Source organism: Oncorhynchus clarkii, chromosome 13, assembly GCF_045791955.1.
Source record: "Oncorhynchus clarkii lewisi isolate Uvic-CL-2024 chromosome 13, UVic_Ocla_1.0, whole genome shotgun sequence".
Taxonomy (NCBI): Eukaryota; Metazoa; Chordata; class Actinopteri; order Salmoniformes; family Salmonidae; genus Oncorhynchus; species Oncorhynchus clarkii.
In genome coordinates this window covers 36,387,429-36,411,234 of record NC_092159.1, presented here as the reverse complement: position 1 = coordinate 36,411,234, position 23,806 = coordinate 36,387,429, and the positions used below count along the sequence as shown (strand labels likewise).

The window sequence follows — 23,806 nt, the reverse complement described above, 5'->3', positions numbered from 1 at the left end:
TTTCTAGCCATTTTGAGCCTGTAATCAAACCCACAAATTCTGATGCTCCAGATACTCAACTAGTCTAAAGAAGGCCAGTTTTATTGCTTCTTTAAGCAGCACAACAATTTTCAGCTGTGCTAACATGATTGCAAAAGGGATTTCTAGTGATCAATTAGCCTTTTAAAATGATATACTTGGATTAGTTAACACAACATGTCATTGGAACACAGGAGTGATGGTTGCTGATAATGGATCGCTGTACGCCAATGTAGATATTCCATTAAAAATCAGCCGTATCCAGCTACAATAGTAATTTACAACATTAACAATGTCTACGCTGTATTTCTGATCAATTTGATGTTGTTATAATGGACAAAAAAATTGCTTTTCTTTCAAAAACAAGGAAAATTCTAAGTGACCCCAAACTTTTGAACGGTAGTGTAATTTAGCCCTATACGCTTCATTCATATGGTCCTCCATAGCTCAGTTGGCAGAGCATGGCGCTTGCAATGCAGGGATAGTGGGTTTGATTTCTGGGACCAGCCCTTTGTAAAATGTATGCACTCATGATTGTCCCTTTGGATAAATGAGTCTGCTAAATGGCATACATTATATGGACACAAACACATCCAGATAAGCATGGTGTGAAAGGAAATGGACTGGGTACATTTGGAAGTAGAGATGTAGAAAAGATCATGCACTATGGGAGACTTACTGTCTGGCATGTTCCCGAGTTCCATATGTGACGTTGACCACCGCAGTCTCACTGTCTGTGTTCACTAAGAAAAGGAGCCAGAGTGAGAGGAGAGGAGAGAGGAGGAGAGAGAGAGAGAGGGAGGAGGGGAGATTGCATAAGTCAGAGGATATAAACCCACCTCCTTGTCAGACCCATTTTCTGAGAGTTAATGATATTGATTGACCTATGACAGAGCATGGGATATCCCATTGATCAAATCTGATTCGCTGACAGAGAAGGACTGAGAAGCAGCGATTTACCACTGACATAAAGACTTCACTCTTGCAGGGTGTCCTGTAGACTGGTATACTCAAGCTATTTCTTAATGAGCTGCATTCACAAAGGGAGGTGCTTGGACGACAGAAGGACTCTCAGAACTCTGATCACGCCCCTTATTCATAAAGCGCCTCAGAGTAGGAGTGCTGATCTAAAATCAGTTTTGCCTCTTAATGATTAAGATTACCTGGACAGGTAGGACCTGATCCTAGATCAGCACTCCTATTTTGAGACGCTTTATGAATATGCTTTTGTTTTGTAGCTCAGATGGGTTGGGAAAGCAGATCCGGTCAGGACTCGATAGAAAAGAGTGAGTGACATTTCTGTAGTGCAAAAGCATTGTGCAAAGTGCAAAGAATACTGTGAATCTCCTTATAATCTTGCCCAGTGAGTGTGTAAAGGAAGCCTTATCATTGGATTTGTAGATCAGATGTTCAGAGCAAAGTCTGACCGGCTATGAATAGAACAGAATAACTTAATTTTTTTCCCCAGAGGTAACTTCAGTATCTTACCTTGTTCGCAGTTCTCAACGGTCCCATATTGGGCCAGCAGACCATCCAGCACCTAGGGAGGGGAGAACACAATTTCATTATAGTTGTGTTTCGACATTTCCACCTCAACCGAGTTTCTCCAATGTTCTCCTATTTGCCTCACTTCCTACATCAGTGTAAAGCAGTTCCAGTCCTCAAGGGCCAAAGTGTCTGCATCATTTCAACCTCCCACTTCATTGATTAGTGTTACTGACTGGAGAGAGACACTTCCCTGGTCTAAATCAGACACTGATGTCCCGTGTGGCTCAGTTGGTAGAGCATGGTGCTTGCAATGCCAGGATAGTGGATTTGATTCCCGGGACCACCCATATGTATAATTTATGCACTGGTATGACGCTTGGATAAAAGGCATATCTGGCCATCCAGAAGCTTGGTTTGACTGCTCTGATGTAATGAGTTAGAATTGTGTCTTCAACATGGTTTTTTAGTCTGACATTGGGCCTATTTTTTTAAAAACTCCTTCTGGCTCATGTTCAGGGCTATAACATGGATGGAGAAACGTTACCCTCGTGTGGCCAGCTAAGGAAGGACATACTGCGTTGCACGCGAGCACTGACAGGATGGAGTGGAGAGCGAGAGAGAAAGCGAAAGAGCCCCCCCCCCGCCTTAGCAGAGACATGTGGCCCGTCTTCGTCCAGCTGTCAGCGGTAGCGTGCAGCGCTCAACACCCACGCACACCATTTATTTTTAAACCTTTATTTAACTAGGCAAGTCAGTTAAGAACAAATTCTTCTTTACAATGACGGCCTAGGAACAGTGGGTTAACTAACTTGTTCAGGGGCAGAACAGCAGATTTTTACCTTGTCAGCTCGAGGATTCAATCTAGCAGCCTTTTGGTTACTAGCCCAATGCTCTAACCACTAGGCTACCTGCCGCCCCCAAAATAAAGCCGCCCCACAATAAAGACACAAATACACATACGAACACACACAATCATGTCCGCAGCCATAGTCAATCTAAATGCCTTTTACTCCCCTAACTCACTCACATCTCAGATGGCTACACAGAACATCATGTTCTGAACATATTTTTCCTGATTACTTACCTCTGTTGTAGCATGCCTTTTTCCATCTAAAACTGATTGAGAGACACTAACGGACCCATTGATACATTTTGATATGGTGAAACTATGTTATGGTCAAACCAGGGGCACTCACCTCCCACTGCAGGTGTGGAGGAATGTTTCTGATCTGGAGTTTCCTGGTCCTAAAAGAGAGTGAAAGAGAGAAATACTATTTGAAAATATTAAACTCAAACATGGACGTAAAACATTTACATACTTCATGCAGTCAAATGGATTTGGTCCAACTATTGCCTGGTGTGTGGGTCTAATCCTGAATGCTGATTGGTTAAAACCGCATCCCAGCCAGTGTCTATTCCACAAGTTACCACCGGCTAAATCTATGATGTTAAAATGCCTATTTACTCTGTTCCATCTGACTGTGCAATCCACTGTCTCATCTCCCCAGCCAGGCAATTTATAAACTTGGATCTCCACTATAAAAAGCCTCTAGACATTATCTCACATTTCTTTTAGACTAACATTTAGTTTTCAACAGCGGACAAGACAGACAAGCAGGCAGCGTTTCACAGCCAGTCGAAATCATGAATCAACTGGCATCATTTTGATGGATATAAAAAACCGTCAATTGAAATAAGGTCAAATGAAGTGCAGCTGGTTTGCAGTCTTTACAGTTTGAAGTGATTGTGTTAGCTGTGTTGTTGTCTAGCTCCGCTGAACAACAGTGTCCTGACGAGTGAACACGTTTTTTTTTAAATGCCAGGTGAAATCGTGCCTCATTAGCACATTGCTATGGATGCATCCAAATCAATGTCACTAGAAAACAGCTTAAACAAATGCAAATGCAGCTATTCTGTTATTCTGGCTGCACTTTTTGACGTGACTGTAAGTTAGCCGTAGTCGGCTAGCTAGCAAGCATGGGATAAGAACGTTGCCAACCAGTATGACAATGGAACATTTAGAACGAATGGCTGGGTTGCGTCTCTGGCAACCAAACCACCAGCCGGCTTGAGTAACAACCCCAGATTTGTGTCGGGACTATATCTTGTGGAAGTATGAAATAGTATGACTAAATTCATCAAAATAATGTTTTTATGGAAAATATGTAAATCATTATTTGAATATGTTGGTAACCCTTTGTATAAAAGTGATAGTACCCTCGAAGCCGGTGTTTGGAGGATATATTGTTAATAACAACACCCGTGCCAATATAGCCTCCAAACACCAGCTTCTCGGGCATTATCACTTAATTAACCATCCAATTCTGAAACTTTTTTTATTGTAAACCTACATGGAAATTTACCAAATACTTTTTTGGTCAAACCTCATTCTTTATTTCATTGAATCAGAAGCATGATTGGGTTCTCTGGTTCGAGGTTTAGCATCGTAAAATACCAGTGTATCTCAGAGTTTGCCTGCAGCGACTGTGAGAGGAAAGAGCATCGGTGTCACTACTCCATATGTTTTATACTAGTTCACAAGTACAACTCCAATACTTTGAGCCTCTCGACTGAGAATTATGTGACCATAAAAAAAAACGATGAGCTCCATTGTACTGACCGCCAATGCACCATTGAAAGTTATGACAAGCTGTCAGAGACAGACAGACAGACAGACAGACACACACACACTCACACGGTTGGCAGTCTTGTGTTTCAGGTCTTATTAACATCCTGGTTCAGTACACATGAGCGACGCTGAAAGTGTGTGTGTGTGTGTGTGTGTGTGTGTGTCTCAGCTCATCAGCATCTGCCAGCTTGCATATCCCGCTGCCTGTTGCTGGCCTGGACTCAGAGAGAGAGAGAGAGAGAGAGAGAGAGAGAGAGAGAGAGAGAGAGAGAGAGAGAGAGAGAGAGAGAGAGAGAGAGAGAGAGAGAGAGAGAGAGAGAGAGAGAGAGAGAGAGAGAGAGAGAGAGAGAGAGAGAGAGAGAGAGAGAGAGAGAGAGAGAGAGAGAGAGAGAGAGAGAGAGAGAGAGAGAGAGAGAGAGAGAGAGAGAGAGAGAGAGAGAGAGAGAGAGAGAGAGAGAGAGAGAGAGAGAGAGAGAGAGAGAGAGAGAGAGAGAGAGAGAGAGAGAGAGTTTGTGTGGGTTGGATGGACTGAGGGGTGTGTAGGGAGAAAGAATGGGTATATTGAAACCGGACACTGACGACAGATTTAGTACTCTGCCAGCTGCCCTGGAACGTTCCCAACACATGGGCACAGAGCGAGAAAGAGAGAGAGAGCGAAAGAAAGAGAAAGAGAAAAACTATGAGGGAGTATAGTAGAGGGAGAGAGCGTGTGAGGTTGGCATTAAGCGAGAGAGAGTTGACTGCAGGGGAACGCATGCGAGAAAGGGACAGAGTGTGACAGAGCGCAAACAGGAGCGAGAGAGAAAGAACTGCAGCAGGGGGAGGACAATCTCCATAACAACAACATCAAGGTTCCCCAAAATACAAGAATAAACAAACAAGTTGAATAACTTGTATATTGAACCACACAGTACCAAAGTAGTATTTACAGATTTATTCAAAAGATTTGGCCACAGAGAAGGCAAAGTGGAGGATATCGGGGGAACATAGTGAGGAGGGGTAGCAGGTAGGTAATAGTAGCCTATCAAATTTTCCTGCTTCAACCCCTTGGAATCTCTGACTGGGAGTAGAATGATGTCGCCTCTAGATGTACGGTCAGTTTTCGCATTTCCCACCAGATTTTAGAGGGTAAGCTGATGCTAGATCTGTGTGCCTAAGGGCAACTGAAACACAGAGCTCGCAATTGGTTGCCAGCGTCCTGATTTTAAACTCTAGAGGGAGCTCTAATGATCTATGTGAGAGGTGAGGGGTTGTGTGTGTGTGTGTGTGTGTGTGTGTGTGTGTGTGTGTGTGAGTGTGTGTGTGAGTGTGTGTGGAGGAGAGAACGGGCGCCAGGGGTCATAAGGGAGGGGCAGCGCACAGCTCTGCTGGTTTGTAAAGGGTTAACATGTTGGAATCCCCTTGTGACCTCTGAACCTAAGTTTCTACACCCAGGAGAGACACAACCCAATAAAAATTCCCTGCCTCGCCTCTTGGGCTCTGCGCAACAAAACATATGGAAGGGCCAATCTAAGCTCATGGGCCTCAGGTAAATGACATTCTACACATATATTACCATAAAGCAACCCAATACAATCATGGCACATGTTGTTTTCAAGAGCAGAAACATTCCAAAAGGTTTCAGGGCTTTTTGATGATGTTCCTGTTTCCTGTGCCACACCGTTGGATGGTAGTTCAGCAACGTGTTGAATGTGTTGTAACAATTAAAGCACTACTGACTATTTAGCCACATAGAATGGTTCAGTTACTCGAAGGTCACCACAGTCTTGAAAACAAATGATTTTGTCCGTTTTTGGGGAAACTTGTGCAAGCCACCAAATTAACAGTCAACATCATGGCCGTGCTTCAGGCTTCATCGCCCACGGTAGGCTATTTGTGAGGGGAGCAAGTGAGGGGGACGGGTGGGCCTTTGAACTGGTACTTCTCCTCCTCGGCGAAAACCCTTCTTCATTCATCAAAGTCTCTGTCCCGCAAATCAATACATCAATAGACGTAACCATCCACCCAACCCCCACATCTACATAGCCCCCCACCCAACACTTAACTCACATTTGCCCCTTCAACCCCCCTCAACCATCAGCCCCACACCCACACCAACTGTGAAATTAAATTAACCTAGACAACACTGAACGCCGACTCCCAGGCATCTCATTGGCTGACGCCATGACGACAGGGGAGGGGAGGGGAAGATGGATGAGTGGTGAGGAGACAATATGGTTGCACCCGTTCATATGTTGTTGTTCTTCCCTTCAGGGGTGGTCTTCTCTCCACATGCTCCCAACCTCACATAGCAAATACTCCAAAATGAACAAACATTTAAAATTCCTGAAAAACGAATCTCAGCTGAAGCTTAATGAATGTTTATGTCTGTGTTACTGACTTTGTATTTGAGGTAGCATCTAACGTACATAGCTAGTGTTGGTACCAACAGGACAATGGGAGAAAGAAGAGGGGCCTGGATGCTTAGAAGCCTCAAGCCTACAGCTTTATGCTGGTGGGGTCAAAAGCAAATGTCTTTAGTCTGATCAGGAGACTCTATTGGGGGTGAGACCATAGCATTGTCACATAGGAGGGGCATGGAGGTGTTAGCTTACCATGTGAAAGAATTGAATGGTCAGGGAATATAGGGTGGCGTGGGAGAAGCACAGCACGAGAGAGACAGAGACAGAGAGAGAGAGAGAGGAGATCCATAAACATGGTTGAAAATGAGGAAGAGGGAAAATGCGGAAGAGGGAAAGTGTGAGGGAGCACGTTTGTGCAGACATGTGAAGGTGAACGAAGGTGTGTTTGTATGTATGTATGTAAGTGTGTATATGTTGTACAGACACTGGTTGGTTATGTAAGGGAAAATTGACTTGAAGGAGGTTTCGAAAGGTCCTAACTGAATGGCTTGACCCTCTGTCCTCGATTATACTCATGTCCTCAATTTTGGTTCCACAGTACCTCTCCTTTGAAGATCTCTCCTGCAACATTTCACTCAAGGATAGGCCTCCACGGCAGGGGTACCCAATTACATTCAGCTGTGGGCTGATTTTTCAGCGGATGGTCAGGGGGCCGGAACGTAGTTATAAATAATTGTACACTGCAAATTGGTCCGCAAAAATCCTAAACAGACTTTGGGATATGATCACATATCCCTCTATTTATGCATGGGAATATTTGGGAACACGTTTCCTAAATTATAATCACTTTGAGCTCACTACTCACAAGACGTTCTGGATAAGCGCGTGTCCTAAATTACTAAAATGTAAATGTACATTCAATATAATTTCCTGAAATTGTATATCCAATAATGAAAATGACATAATATATACTATACACACTCCCTGCCAAATGTTTTCAAATACCTACTCATATCAAGGGTTTTTCTTTATTTTCACAATTTTCTACATTGTAGAATAATAGTGAAGTCATCAAAACTTTGAAATAACACATATGGAATCATGTAGTAACCAAAAAAGGGTTAAACAAATCAACATGTATTTTATATTTGAGATTCTTCAAAGTAGCCACCCTTTGCCTTGATGACAGCTTTCCACACTCTTGGCATTTTCTCAACCAGCTACACCTGGAATGCTTTTCCAACAGTCTTGAAGGAGTTCCCACATATGCTGAGCACTTGTTGGCTGCTTTTCCTTCACTCCCTGGTCCAACTCATCCCAAACCATCTCAATTGGGTTGAGGTCAGGGGATTGTGGAGGCCAGGTCGTCTGATGCAGCACTCCATCACGCTCCTTCTTGGTAAAAATATCCCTTACACAGCCTGGGTGTGTTGGGTCATTGTCCTGTTGAAAAACAATTGATAGTCCCACTAAGCCCAAACCAGATGGGAGGGCGTATTGCTGCAGAATGCTGTGGTAGCCATGCTAGTTAAGTGTGCCTTGAATTCTAAATAAATCACAGACAGTGTCACCAACAAAGAACCCCCACAGCATAACACCTCCTCCTCCATGCTTTACAGTGGGAACTACACATGCGGAGATCATCCGTTCACCCACATTGCGTCTCACAAATACACGGAGGTCGGAACCAAAAATCTCAGATTTGGACACCAGACCAAACTACACATTTCCACAGGTCTAATGTCCATTGCTCATGTTTCTTGGCCCAAGCAAGTCTCTTCTTATTATTGGTGTCCTTTAGTTGTGGTTTCTTTGCAGAAAATCTACCATGAAGGCCTGATTCACACAGTCACCACTGAACAGTTGATGTTGAGATGTGTCTGTTACTTGAATGCTGTGAAGCATTTATTTGGGCTGCAATCTGAGGTGCAGTTAACTGTAATTTATCTTTGCTTATTTGAGCTGTTCTTGCCATAATATGGACTTGGTCTTTTACCAAATAGGGCTATCTTCTACATACCCCCCCACCTTGTCACAACACCACTGATTGGCTCAAACACATTAAGAAGGAAAACAGTTCCACAAATGAACTTTTAAGAAGGCACACCTGTTAATTAAAATGCATTACAGGTGATTACCTCAGGAAGCTGGTTGAGAGAATGCCAAGAGTGTGCAAAGCTGTCATCAAGGCAAAGGGTGGCTTTGCATGTCGATTTGTTTAACCCTTTTTTTGGTTACTACATGATTCCATATGTGTTATTTCATAGTTTTGATGTCTTCACTATGATGTAGAAAATAGTAGAAATAAAGGAAAACCCTTGAATAAGTAGGTGTGTCCACACTTTTGACTGGTACTGTATATTTATCTATTATATTTTTTTATTTTGCTCAGAAACCTTAGGGGCAAAAATAAAATCACCTGTGGGTCGCTTATTGGAGAACTCTGCTCTACAGTGTCATCTCACCATTTAATAAACAAACACAACTACAATACTAGAAACTTCATACTGAACCACAAATGTATAAAAAAAAAGCCTGTTCCATGCCAAAATCAGGCTCAATTGCATAGCACACACACCCTCAGGTAATTTTACATGGGGGTAAGATGTACACAACCACACACACGCATACACAGAGGAGGTGCGATTTTCACAGTGAGCTGTTACACAGGCATGCAAGTCGCCCTGAGTGGCTCGCCTCCCCTTCCCATCAGGCCGTCTGTTTAGCATTGGAAAGGTCCCTAGAGCGCCCCCCACCGGTGGCTCACCGATGCATGACGGGCCAGTCTCAGCAGCGCTGGAGGACTCGGGTGTCCTCCCGGTGGAAGGAAAAACAATGAGAAGCATTCCATAGCCCATAATCATAAATACACACCCAGACGCCCACACAAAACACACCAAGTCACACACCCTCCAAGCAGACTAAAAACAAACACACCCACTCTTCCACACATGTACACATTTGAACATACATCAGAATGAATATTGTAAAAAAATAAATAATAATAATTCAAGTACAAATTAACAGCCACATAATCACTTAGGCGCCACACATTCACGTTTGAACACACAAATGCACACTTTGTGTTCTGAAAACACCAACACACCCACACCACACGCACCAAGTGCATACAGACTTTGTAGATGCCCCTTGATTTACAAAATACAGTCAAAAACAAACAAAGGCACACCATAAATGTAGGTTCGAACACACTAGCGAAAATAAAAGGGCACATAGAAAAAAATACTCATGATCATACTAACATACTGTAAACGCCTACCAACACAAATACACACATACAAACTGTGATTATGTCATTCACTTTTAAACTTAAGTCAGTGGGTGGTTGGCCTAAGTAACCCTAACTGTCCTTTTCATTTGAGAGTATAACTACAACAGACCATGGAGGTTTGAAAATGGAGGCCAAAATTAGTTTTAGGGAAGATGGCGTAGCCGTAAAATTGTGACAATAACAAAACAGCATTACATATACAGTCTACTACACAAAGGGGCCCACGACAACTCAACCCACTCAGCAGAATGAAAGAAGTACACACACACGCTAACACACACACACACACACACACACACCAGGGTAGCTGCAGACTTCCAAATCCCACCAAATGAACTATGTGTGGCCCATTGCGAGGTGAAAGGTCAAGCAGGAAATGGAGAACACAGGAAGTCTCAGTCATGTAGCCCCACTTTGCATTTTCTTTTTATCCAGAGCTACTTCCTGTCTAATTTCACCCTGTCGGTGGCTTGGCCAATCAGCAACCAAGCTCTGAGTATGATGGGGGAGTGGGGAATGAAATGCGGAGAGAGAGAGAGATAGAGAGAGAATAAAAAACAATAGGCTTCAAAGACAGCAGCGTGCATTCTCTCTCTCTCTGTGCACTGCGCCCCTCCCCCACATGCACACACCCCCACTCAAAGCTAACTTCCTCTCAATGCATGTGAAGAGCAGAGGGAAGGGGCGAGAGATGGAGGAAGGGAAAGGGGTGGAGACTTCAAAAAGGTGCCTCTTAAAAAAAATACAAAAACAGGCTACTGATTAACGGCTCCTATGTACACTCTTTTTGGTTCCAGGCAGAACTCTTTTGGGTTCCATGTAGAACCCTCTGGGGAAAGGGTTCTACCTGGACCCAAAAGGGTTCTACCAGGAACCAAAAATGGTTCTTCAAAGGGTTCTCCTATCGGGACAGCCGACAAACCCTTTAGGTTCTAGATAGGACCTTTTTTTCTAAGCGTGTATAGAGCAGTTGGGTAAGGAGATTAAGCAGCGAACTGCCAAAGCCCTTCAGTCAAAATGTTAACGTCTTCTTCCTACAGCTGTGATGGGCCTTATGCGTTTAGACAACATAACGCATAGACTTTATCAGGGTTTTCTTTTACAACCAAATGCTTATTTCACTGCAACTATCAGGTGAATTTGACAATAAAACATTACTATGATTATTAAAATAAAAAATAAAAATGTATTAATGAATTTGTGTTTTGATTTCACATTAAAAAAAAGACCCGCCTGGCAACATTGACATTGAGAAATTATTTCAACACACAATTATTAGGGCTATACCCATAACCAGTGTGTTCGAACGGTGTATTCTACAAATGGTGCATTCAGAATGCCTACCGTTTCAATATAAGCATCAAACGTTAAATTCAATTCTGTGTTTGTTTTGAGCGATCGTTCAACATTTCAGCTTAGCTGAATACACCTCACATCCCTAATAGCCATTCTCTGCTGCCTACGCCCTTCAAAAGAGGTAGCAGTGTTTCACAGGGATGCAACAGAACTCTAGCCTGAATTTCAACCCTAAAAGAAACCAAATCCACTCTCACCATACAACGCTCAAAGGCTCAAGATAATAACTATTACAACAAGGCCATACAATAGCAAAGGATGTAGCCTGGCAGCACCATAGCTTGTGCTCAGAGAGAACGATAGCGCTAATTGTGAATTGCAATCACTTAATTGAAAAGCTAAGCTAATTCCCATAATTGACCTCAGTAATGTTAGGTTGTCATACAACGTACACCCTAAAGCTCCACACTCATCCTTCAATTGTCCCAAATTACATCAATTTGGTTGGTGGACCCAGTTGTTGCACCTTCTTTATGATCATTTTACACAAAAATACCAACAACTTGTTAATAGTAATGGAATAGTAAGACAAATGCAGATATGGCTTATTACACAATCATACATTGAGATTCGGTAGTATTGATAGGGTTACAAACAAATATCTATTTTTAAAAATACTTCAAATCATTCATCTCTTATTTCAGCAAAATTAACGAAGTTCAACATGTTAAAGGAATGTTTTTGTTTTCCCGCTGTTTCTCCAAAGTGTAGTGATTGATTTTGCAGGCCTCAGGAGAGCCCTACAGATGTAGGATCTTAATTTGATCACCATGTTGCAGGAGAACCTTCCTGCAATGCAGGACATTTTAAACGTTGAGTGCATTTGAGGTTTAAGTCCCCAGAGGTTTGTCATTTCCACTTTGAAATGTCAGACTTGAAAAGGCATCAACCCCTACATAAAATGGCCTTTAATTATAATCCACATAATAGTTCACATATCCCGTTGCTGCAGGATTATTTTCATGCTGTAGCAAACTGGATCAAATTAAGATCCTGTATACACTATACGGTCAACAGCCTATCCATCCTGGGAATGGTGGTCAAGAAAGCTGATTGTGTGTGTTTTGTGTGCTGTGTGCTGTGTTTTGTGTGCTGTGTGCTGTGTGTTGTGCGTTTTGTGTTGTGTTTATGGGGTGGGCTGGGAATCTGCAGGATAGCAGGCCAATGGTTAAGTTCTAAGCTGATTATACCGAATGAGGGAGAGAGAGAAAGAGAGAGAGAGATTATGAGCGGACTACAGAAGTAAATGAAAACCACAACACAAAGCCTAGTTAAGAAATTGGATCAGTGTCCACCTTGCTGTTGGTGAAGATGGGAATAGGCGAGCGGCACCACAAAAACAACCACCTTTACACAAACACACACACACACACACTCACAAACACACACATATACACACACACACACACACACACAGACACACGCACAAATCAAAATTTATTGGTCGCGTACACAGATTTGCAGATGGTATCGCAGGTGCAGCGAAATGCTTGTATTTCTAGCTCGTACAGTGCAGTAATACCTAGAAATTTAAAAAGAAAACGATACACACATAATCCATAAAAATAAATGATATATGATGAGCCATGACTAGAACAAAGTATATACATATGAAGTGGCTAAAGCAGCATGCAAACGTTATTAAAGTGTTCAGTGTTCAAAGTGTTCAGTGCCAGCTAGAATAGTGACTTAAGTTCAGGGCAGGGTACTGGGTGGAGGCCGGCTAGTAGTGGCTGTTTAACAGTCCGATGTCCTGGAGATAGAAGCTGCTTCTGTCTCTCGGCCCCAGATTTGATGCACCTCTACTGTCTCCTCCTTCTAGATGGTAGCGGGTGGCAGTTGTGGATGGTGCAATTGCCGTACCAGGCAATGATACAGCCAGACAGGATGCTCACAATGGTGCATCTGTAGAAGTTAGTGAGGGTCTTAGGGGCCAAGCCAAATATTTTCAGCTGATGCGCCTTCTTCACCACGCTGTCTTTGTGAAGGGACCATTTCAGGTTGTTAGTGATGTACACGCTGAGGAACTTGAAGCTTTTGACCCTCTCCACTGCGGCCCTATCGATGTGGATGGGAGTGTGCTCTCTCTGCTGTCTCCTGTAGTCCTCAATCAGCTCATTCATTTTGTTGATGTTGAGTGAGAGGTTATTTTCCTGACACCGCTTTGCCAGGGCTCTCACCTGTGTTGGTAATCAGGCCTACCACTGTTTTGCCTTCAGCAAATTTGATGATGGAGTTGGAGACGTGTGTGGCCACGCAGTCATGGGTGTACAGGAGGGGGCTTAGCATACACCCCTGTGGGGCCCCTGTGTTGAGGTTCAGTGTGGCAGAGTTTTTGTTGCCTACTTTCACCACATTGGGTAGGCGGTCAGGAAGTCCAGGACCCAGTTGCACAAGGAGGACCCAGGGCCCTGAGCTTAGTGATGAGTTTGAAGGCTGAACAGCATTCATCTTGTCCAGGTGGGATAGAGCAGTGTGTGCAGTGCAATTGTGATTGCGACATCCATGGATCTGTTGGGGAGGTATGCAATTTGTAGTGGGTCTTGGGTGTCGGGTAAGTTAGAAGTGATCTGCCTCTCAAAGCACTTCATGATGACAGAAGTGAGCGCTACAGGGCAATAGTCATTTAGCTTAGTTACCTTCGCTTTCTTGGGTACAGGAACAATGGTGGACATCTTGAAGCACATGGGGACAACAGACTGGGATATGGAGATTGAATTTGTCCTTAAACACTAGAGCCAACTGGTCTGCACATGACGGCATCGCAAGCCGCGATCTCAGAGCATGTGCAAACCAGTTGGCTCGAGAGTTTACGGACATATTTTTGACATTTGGCTAGTTTGTCTTTTGTTAATCATGAAACAAACCCCACCTGCCTTTCTTTTTCCCCATAGAGTTTTTTTCTTCTCGTCCGCGAGATGGACGGAGAACCCCACTGGTTGAATGGACAGTGACAATATTGTCTGGAGAGAACCGTGAAGCAATAAAACAGAGTGTGTTACAGTACCTGATGTGTCTCTGGAACGAGATCCTTGTCCTGAGCCCGTCTACTTTATTGTCCAAGGACTGAACGTTAGTGAGTCATATACTCGGAAGCGGTGGATGGTATGCAAACAAATGATCCAGGTCAGGGAAGTCACATTTAGAATGTGCTAGAATTTCTGGTGAGTGACCGCCGATTAAATGTCCAAAAGTTATTTCTGGCTGAAGGTAATAATACAATAAATGTTCTGAGAAAATAATGTAAGAAATAACATAAAAACATATATATACAGTGCCTTGCGAAAGTATTCGGCCCCCTTGAACTTTGCGACCTTTTGCCACATTTCAGGCTTCAAACATAAAGATATAAAACTGTATTTTTTTTGTGAAGAATCAACAACAAGTGGGACACAATCATGAAGTGGAACGACATTTATTGGATATTTCAAACTTTTTTAACAAATCAAAACTGAAAAATTGGGCGTGCAAAATTATTCAGCCCTCTTAAGTTAATACTTTGTAGCGCCACCTTTTGCTGCGATTACAGCTGTAAGTCACTTGGGGTATGTCTCTATCAGTTTTGCACATCGAGAGACTGAAATTTTTTCCCATTCCTCCTTGCAAAACAGCTCGAGCTCAGTGAGGTTGGATGGAGAGCATTTGTGAACAGCAGTTTTCAGTTCTTTCCACAGATTCTCGATTGGATTCAGGTCTGGACTTTGACTTGGCCATTCTAACACCTGGATATGTTTATTTTTGAACCATTCCATTGTAGATTTTGCTTTATGTTTTGGATCATTGTCTTGTTGGAAGACAAATCTCCGTCCCAGTCTCAGGTCTTTTGCAGACTCCATCAGGTTTTCTTCCAGAATGGTCCTGTATTTGGCTCCATCCATCTTCCCATCAATTTTAACCATCTTCCCTGTCCCTGCTGAAGAAAAGCAGGCCCAAACCATGATGCTGCCACCACCATGTTTGACAGTGGGGATGGTGTGTTCAGCTGTGTTGCTTTTATGCCAAACATAACGTTTTGCATTGTTGCCAAAAAGTTCAATTTTGGTTTCATCTGACCAGAGCACCTTCTTCCACATATTTGGTGTGTCTCCCAGGTGGCTTGTGGCAAACTTTAAACGACACTTTTTATGGATATCTTTAAGAAATGGCTTTCTTCTTGCCACTCTTCCATAAAGGCCAGATTTGTGCAATATACGACTGATTGTTGTCCTATGGACAGAGTCTCCCACCTCAGCTGTAGATCTCTGCAGTTCATCCAGAGTGATCATGGGCCTCTTGGCTGCATCTCTGATCAGTCTTCTCCTTGTATGAGCTGAAAGTTTAGAGGGACGGCCAGGTCTTGGTAGATTTGCAGTGGTCTGATACTCCTTCCATTTCAATATGATCGCTTGCACAGTGCTCCTTGGGATGTTTAAAGCTTGGGAAATCTTTTTGTATCCAAATCCGGCTTTAAACTTCTTCACAACAGTATCTCGGACCTGCCTGGTGTGTTCCTTGTTCCTCATGATGCTCTCTGCGCTTTTAACGGACCTCTGGGACTATCACAGTGCAGGTGCATTTATACGGAGACTTGATTACACACAGGTGGATTGTATTTATCATTATTAGTCATTTAGGTCAACATTGGATCATTCAGAGATCCTCACTGAACTTCTGGAGAGAGTTTGCTGCACTGAAAGTAAAGGGGCTGAATAATTTTGCACGCCCAATTTTTCAGTTTTTGATTTGTTAAAAAAGTTTAAAATATCCAATAAATGTCATTCCACTTCATGATTGTGTCCCACTTGTTGTTGATTCTTCATAAAAAAATACAGTTTTATATCTTTATGTTTGAAGCCTGAAATGTGGCAAAAGGTCGCAAAGTTCAAGGGGGCCGAATACTTCCGCAAGGCACTGTATATATGGCTCACATTGGTCCTGTCTTGTGAACTGCCTTCCTGGAGTCATGGGCGCCAACAACATCCTGGTATGGACCTCATGGAATCGTCGTCAAGATGGCGCCGACAGACACGGTTGCACTGTTTCCTGCTCCTAGCCAACTTTTCAGTATATATATCGCCATCTTGACGACGATTCCATGAGGTCCATACCAGGATATTGTTGGTGCCCATGACTCCAGGAAGGCAGTTCACAAGACAGGACCAATGAGAGCCATGGAGCTAAGTACTCAGAAAAAGGTAGTGGATGTGTGTTTATCACAATTCTTTGTGAAAAAAAAGGCTTACTACCACCCAAGAAGCTCTCAAGATAGCATGGAGGCTAAATGACTACATCAACATAAAGTGCAAGCAATGAGCACTGACATGAGACAAGAGTGGGGTAATCTGAGCCATTTTTTACATTCAGCATCACTCCGTCAAGCGAAATATAGTATTCTTTCTAACAAAGATATCTACATATACAGTGCCTTGCGAAAGTATTCGGCCCCCTTGAACTTTGCGACCTTTTGCCACATTTCAGGCTTCAAACATAAAGATATAAAACTGTATTTTTTTGGGAAGAATCAACAACAAGTGGGACACAATCATGAACTGGAACGACATTTATTGGATATTTCAAACTTTTTTAACAAATCAAAAACTGAAAAATTGGGCGTGCAAAATTATTCAGCCCCTTTACTTTCAGTGCAGCAAACTCTCTCCAGAAGTTCAGTGAGGATCTCTGAATGATCCAATGTTGACCTAAATGACTAATGATGATAAATACAATCCACCTGTGTGTAATCAAGTCTCCGTATAAATGCACCTGCACTGTGATAGTCTCAGAGGTCCGTTAAAAGCGCAGAGAGCATCATGAAGAACAAGGAACACACCAGGCAGGTCCGAGATACTGTTGTGAAGAAGTTTAAAGCCGGATTTGGATACAAAAAGATTTCCCAAGCTTTAAACATCCCAAGGAGCACTGTGCAAGCGATAATATTGAAATGGAAGGAGTATCAGACCACTGCAAATCTACCAAGACCTGGCCGTCCCTCTAAACTTTCAGCTCATACAAGGATAAGACTGATCAGAGATGCAGCCAAGAGGCCCATGATCACTCTGGATGAACTGCAGAGATCTACAGCTGAGGTGGGAGACTCTGTCCATAGGACAACAATCAGTCGTATATTGCACAAATCTGGCCTTTATGGAAGAGTGGCAAGAAGAAAGCCATTTCTTAAAGATATCCTAAAAAAGTGTTGTTTAAAGTTTGCCACAAGCCACCTGGGAGACACACCAAACATGTGGAAGAAGGTGCTCTGGTCAGATGAAACCAAAATTGAACTTTTTGGCAACAATGCAAAACGTTATGTTTGGCGTAAAGCAACACAGCTCATCACCCTGATCACACCATCCCCACTGTCAAACATGGTGGTGGCAGCATCATGGTTTGGGCCTGCTTTTCTTCAGCAGGGACAGGGAAGATGGTTAAAATTGATGGGAAGATGGATGGAGCCAAATACAGGACCATTCTGGAAGAAAACCTGATGGAGTCTGCAAAAGACCTGAGACTGGGACGGAGATTTGTCTTCCAACAAGACAATGATCCAAAACATAAAGCAAAATCTACAATGGAATGGTTCAAAAATAAACATATCCAGGTGTTAGAATGGCCAAGTCAAAGTCCAGACCTGAATCCAATCGGGAATCTGTGGAAAGAACTGAAAACTGCTGTTCACAAATGCTCTCCATCCAACCTCACTGAGCTCGAGCTGTTTTGCAAGGAGGAATGGGAAAACATTTCACTCTCTCGATGTGCAAAACTGATAGAGACATACCCCAAGCGACTTACAGCTGTAATCACAGCAAAAGGTGGCGCTACAAAGTATTAACTTAAGGGGGCTGAATAATTTTGCACGCCCAATTTTTCCGTTTTTGATTTGTTAAAAAAGTTTGAAATATTCAATAAATGTCGTTCCACTTCATGATTGTGTCCCACTTGTTGTTGATTCTTCACAAAAAAATACAGTTTTATATCTTTATGTTTGAAGCCTGAAATGTGGCAAAAGGTCGCAAAGTTCAAGGGGGCCGAATACTTTCGCAAGGCACTGTATTTCAGTGTGGTGGGTATCCTTGGAAATGATCAGAATTCATGTAAACGTTACAGTTTTAAAAACATAGCTTGTCCAAAAAAAGTGGTCTCTTGGCACAACTTACCCGGGGAATGGGGTAAGTTGATCCACAGGACAGAGTAGGTTGAGCCGCCTACAAATTTCTGTACTGAATGAAATATTATCACTACTTTTTTTAAACCATGACAATCTTCATTTCCCAAACACAATTCAACACAATCACAATCACTTTTTTTGTCTATTAATCATTTTATGCATCTTTTAACACAGGCTTAACACCTAACAAACACTTTCTACTTTTTAAAAACACTTTTAACATAGGCCAGGCTCTGTTGTTACCTCATATCCCATAGATAAGGCCTTGCATTACACCTTGGAAGAAAACACTTCAATTTGGTTAACTTGCCGTTGGCTCAACCATTGGCTCAACTTACCGGAAGGCAAACACGTGGACTATATTAGCCCACACATCTACAAGGATGCACTTTCATGCTAGGTTAAGGACCTCATATTGAAGCTTATAGAGACCCCAACCGAACAGTCTTAGAATTATCTACTTTGATATCTTGCCTACCGCTTTTTCCATGTGGTTTCTTGCTTCATAGACTCCATGAGACGTCTTCCGAAATATTTGGTCAAGTTTTTTATTTTGTTTATGGTTTCCTAGAAACAAGGATGGCTTAATTTACCCCTTTGGCTCAACTTACCCCACTCTCCCCTACACCGTATATTTACAACCCTTCCCCCCCCTCCCTCTCCCCCCACTTGACCACCCTTCCCCCCTTCCCCCTTAGAATACCTGATAGCTGCCCCCACCTTCCCTTTTTCCCCCCTCCTCTCTTTGCTCCATGCCCTGCCCTACAACGGGGTGAAAGGTCACTCCGCTAGCCAGGCAATCAGGAGGCGCCGATGCAACATTAACCCCAAATGTGCAATGGACTCTGATGGGGAAGAGCCACCACACACACAAAGAGTTGGACCTTTCTGTTGCTATAGCAGGCTGTCTATGTCACTGCCTACTCCTGCCTACTGCTCGTATTCACCTAAATCTACAGTAGACCCTACTACTAGAACATAAAGCTATACTCTTTTAATCACTCGTCTCTTTTTCTCCTCGCTTGACTGCAAGTTGCTGTGAGGGGGAAGAAATCTGTTCTTCCATTTCATAATTTCTCAGAAATCCTTCAAATAGCAACCTATAGGGATTTGAGTCATATGGAAATGCCCAAAACCTGACATGCTAACAAAAAACAAACACAGGGAGATATTGCATAAGTAGGTAGAGTCTGTTGCATGAAGAGAGAACAGAGAGCTGGTGGAAAGACTGTCGCTGTCGATACGATTACAATCTTCACCTGGTGCATTACACTTCAAAAACAGCCGTCGTGGAAAAGAGGCTCCAAATTTGCCCGTGTGGAGAGAATTGCAGAACAACAAAAGGGGGAGAAATAGCATGCAGCAGTCTTATTTTCTCAGGGTGCTCTAACGGTACTTATATAGAACGCATTGAAAAAACTACCGAGTGGGAAGACTTGGGGAAATGGTTAATCATCCCAAACGCTACAACTGTGAACTGTAGTTGGCCTATATGAATAAAAGAGACAGTTCCCACTGGGCAGAAATTGGTTGAATCAACGTGGGTTTTAGCGTAATTTGTCAACGTATTGGGACGTGGAACCTACGTGGAAAATACATTGGATTTGCAAAAAGTCATCAACTTTTGTTTGGGGGTGAAATTTCAACCACATTATTATGTCATCATGGTAACCAATTTTCAACATAGACAAACCTTTTATAAAACATTTGTACAATTTGGACATGAAACAGCGTCAGATCTTCAACGTTGTATCCACTATAAGAAAGAAAAACTAAGCTGGGCAGCAACTCCTACTGGAGAGTTGATCTAACTACAGCTAGGAATTTGGTTTCCCATCTAGGCTTTTAACCAAGCCCAGCCTTGCTTAACTTTAATATTCATCACTAACTACTACCAATGTGCTATCGTGATAATGATTAATTAGAGATCTCTTAATAACCAAATAGATTCACTGTTGCTATCGAAGACATTCCAAAGGGAAGGTTTAACAGAGCAAATAAAAACGTAGCCATACTCTCTATAAGTCATATGTCATCAATGATACTATTTAGGCCTATACATACTGAACAAAAGTATAAAATGCAACATGCAACAATTTCAAAGATTTTACTGAGTTACAGTTCATATAAGGAAGTCAGTCAGTTAAAAATAAATAAACAACGCTCTAATCTATGGATTTCACATGACTGGAAACACAGATACGCATTTGTTGGTCACAAATACCTTAAAAAGAAGGTAGGGGCTTCTTTTTCAGAAAACCAGTCAGTATTTGGTCTGACACCCATTTGCCTCATGCAGATCTCCTTCACATAGAGTTGATCAGAGTGTTGATTGTCGCATGTGGAATGTTGTCCCACTCCTCTTCAAAGGCTGTGCGAAGTTGCTGGATATTGGTGGGAAATGGAACACGCTGTCGTACACGTCGATCCAGAGCATCTCAAACATACTCAATGGTTGACATGTCCGGTGAGTATGCAGGCCGAGGAAGAACTGGGACATTTTCAGCTTCCAGGAATTGTGTACAGACGCTTGCGTCATGGGGCCGTGCATTATCAGGCTGAAACATGAGGTGATGGCGGCGGATAAATGGCACAACCTTTGGGCCTGAGGATCTCGTCATGGTATCACTGTGCATTCAAATTGCCATAGATAAGATTAAATTGTGTTCGTTGTGCGTAGCTTATGCCTGCCCATAACATAACCCGCCCGCCACAACGGGGCAGTCTGTTCACAACGTTGACATCAGTAAACCGCTCGCTCACACAACGCCATACACGTGGTCTGCGGCTGTGAGGCCGGTTGGACGTACTGCCAAATTCTCTAAAATGATGTTGGAGGTGGTTTATGATAGAGAAATTACCAGTAAATTCTCTGGCAACAGTTCTGGTGGACATTCCTGCAGTCAGCATGCAAATTGCACGCTCCCTCAAAACTTGAGACATCTGTGGCATTGTGTTGTGTGACAAAACTGCACATTTTAGAGATGCCTTTTATTGTCCCCATTACGCAAGGTGTAATGATCATGCTTTTAATCATCTTATTGTCATGCCACACCTGTCAGGTGGATGGATTATCTTGGCAAAGGAGAAATGCTCACTAACAGGGATGTAAACAAATTTGTGCACAACATTTTAGAGAAATACGCTTTTTGTGGGTATGGAAAATGTCTGGGATCTTTTATTTAAACTCATGAAACATGGGACCAACACTACATTCATATTTTTATTCAGTGTAGCATTTGCAAAATCATCAACAGCTATTGTTTCAATTCAACCCAGGGTTCAACTAAAAATACACAATAAATAGGCCTAGGATTTCAAGCTTCGTTTGATGTCAAATTTAATCTTCAAGTTAATAATGAATATGTTGGATTCTCATCTCCAATTCAACCAAAAATCTAAGTTAATGAATAGGACTAAATCAAACCAAACTTTATTTGAAGTGCATTTAACGTTTGATTTGACTTGATTTAGTCCTATTCTTTAACTTTGACTTTTGGTTGAGATTGGGAATGTGAATCCAATATATCAATTATTAATTTGTAGACAAACTGGAATTAAAGTCAGACTAAGTCAGTGGCACAAAATATACATCTTCAAATGCAAATATTTGGTTGTGTTGAAAACGAAACACAATTCAGTATCAGTTTTGCTATTATGTAAATATAATTTGTTAACTTCGTCGACAAGTTAATAGGCCATGTTGTTTTCACGTCTCCAACTAAACCAAAAAATAAATGTTAAAGAACAGGATTAAGCCAGTGGCTCAGATGGAACTAATGTAAGCATTACATAAATCTCCTTTAAATGTTGATATTTGCGTTGTCAACCTAACACAATTCGATATGACTTTTGTAACACAGTAAATAGCCTCGAGTTAAGGCTATCTTACAAACGAATGTAAAAGTCTGTATTCAACCTCAAATTAGCGAATCATCCATGGCCACGTTTTAAGGTTACTGTAACTATAAAAGTATCTACGGAACCACAGAAGATATGCATGTCCAAGACAGCATGCAAAGGTCGCAGGATCTGTGGAGATTTTCACAATATAAATATCTGTGCAGAATCTCGAACAGCATTCATCACTTGCACAATATACTTTTAATGCAATCTCAAATACAATCCAGGCCATTTGGTTGTGCTATTAGATGAAGCGCGGTGATAACACATTAAGTTGTTGTATAAATACAACATATCTGAAAGTGTATTCCTATTTCAACTTTGTTGTGCTTTGAAATGGTTGAAAGTGCCCTTAGATGACAACTAAACCAAAAATGAGACATTGTTTTTTTTTATTGGAACTTAGTTGTGCTTTTAGATGGTTGAGAGCATAGTGATAACATATTGGGAATTGAACACACGTCTGGCTCTCTTTTTGAGTGGGTGAATAAAGGTTGAAACGTCATTGATTAATGTCTCAACGAAACATGTCCCACATGTCCACGTTGAAATGACGTGCTGTGCCCAGTGGGTTGTGTCAGTTCAAAAGTATCTTCACACTATGCCCAAAAGGAAGGAGATGGGCACTTTCCAGGTATGAATCAAAGAAAATTGAAAGTCAGAAAGCGAAACTGGGAAACCCGAAAATCGTCCATCATCTCTAGGCACTCAAACACAATAAATGGTTGGCTTTCGTTGAAATATGCACGTCATCACCAGTCAGTTTCTATCTACAAGCCATCAGACTGCTGAACAGTCAAACTGGACTGACCACCTGCTCTGATTCTTCGCACCATAGCACACATGCGCTCACTCACGCACACACCCACACATACAAACACACACATACAGTACATATACATTCATGCTACACACACACACCACAACTGCTGCTACCATACTGTCATTAAACTGCGAAATTCATACACATACCCACTTTCCCCAATACACGTGTAAATATTGGACTATGAATTGTGCCTTCCTGTATTATACTTGTGCAAAGAAAAATGTATGATGTATGATATTCTACTGCGATTTACTTTATGTTCGTCTTCTTATATTTGATTATGTGTTATATGTCTTGCATTGTGGAGAAGGAACCTGCCAGTAAGCATTTCATTTGATTTGTACCACGCACTTCCTTACACAAAACTTGTAACTGAAACGCACTATTTGAAAATCCTATTCGAGGATGCAATCTCAAATTCAAATAACGTACAAGAGCAAAAACAATGGCACTAAGAGATGATTGGAGCTCTGTGCTCATCAGTAACAGATAGGCTACACAAATGTCAGAGGAGCTGACAACTGTTATGATAAATGATTGATAGAAATGCATCACATGAATTGCAATGTAGAATTATTTGCATAACAAACCAGGGATTGTACAGAAGCGAGATCACACTTCCAATATGGCTCCACAGCAACGGCCTGACGTTGTTAACCGACTGAAAACTACACTTGCATGGATTGGTTATGCTCATTGAAATGTTTCTTACTAAGACGCTAACTCACATTTTTCAAAGAGCAGAGAACAGAGTGAGGGAGAAACGAAAGCAAAAAAACACATATTGAAAAATATGAAAGACCCACAA

General features: G+C 42.1%; 1 protein-coding gene across 2 annotated transcripts in view; it reads right to left on the bottom strand.

Moving 5' to 3' along the window:
* The window catches only part of LOC139364598 (insulin-like growth factor 2 mRNA-binding protein 1), a 60,462-nt gene that overhangs the window by 10,542 nt on the left and 26,114 nt on the right, over positions 1 to 23,806 (bottom strand). For both annotated transcript variants that reach the window (XM_071101473.1, XM_071101474.1), the window contains exons 3-5: positions 2,703 to 2,751; positions 1,507 to 1,558; positions 698 to 761 (exon numbers count right to left, since the gene is read on the bottom strand). In XM_071101473.1, coding sequence (XP_070957574.1) covers positions 698 to 761; positions 1,507 to 1,558; positions 2,703 to 2,751 — 165 coding nt within the window. The remainder of the gene's footprint in view (positions 1 to 697; positions 762 to 1,506; positions 1,559 to 2,702; positions 2,752 to 23,806) is intronic.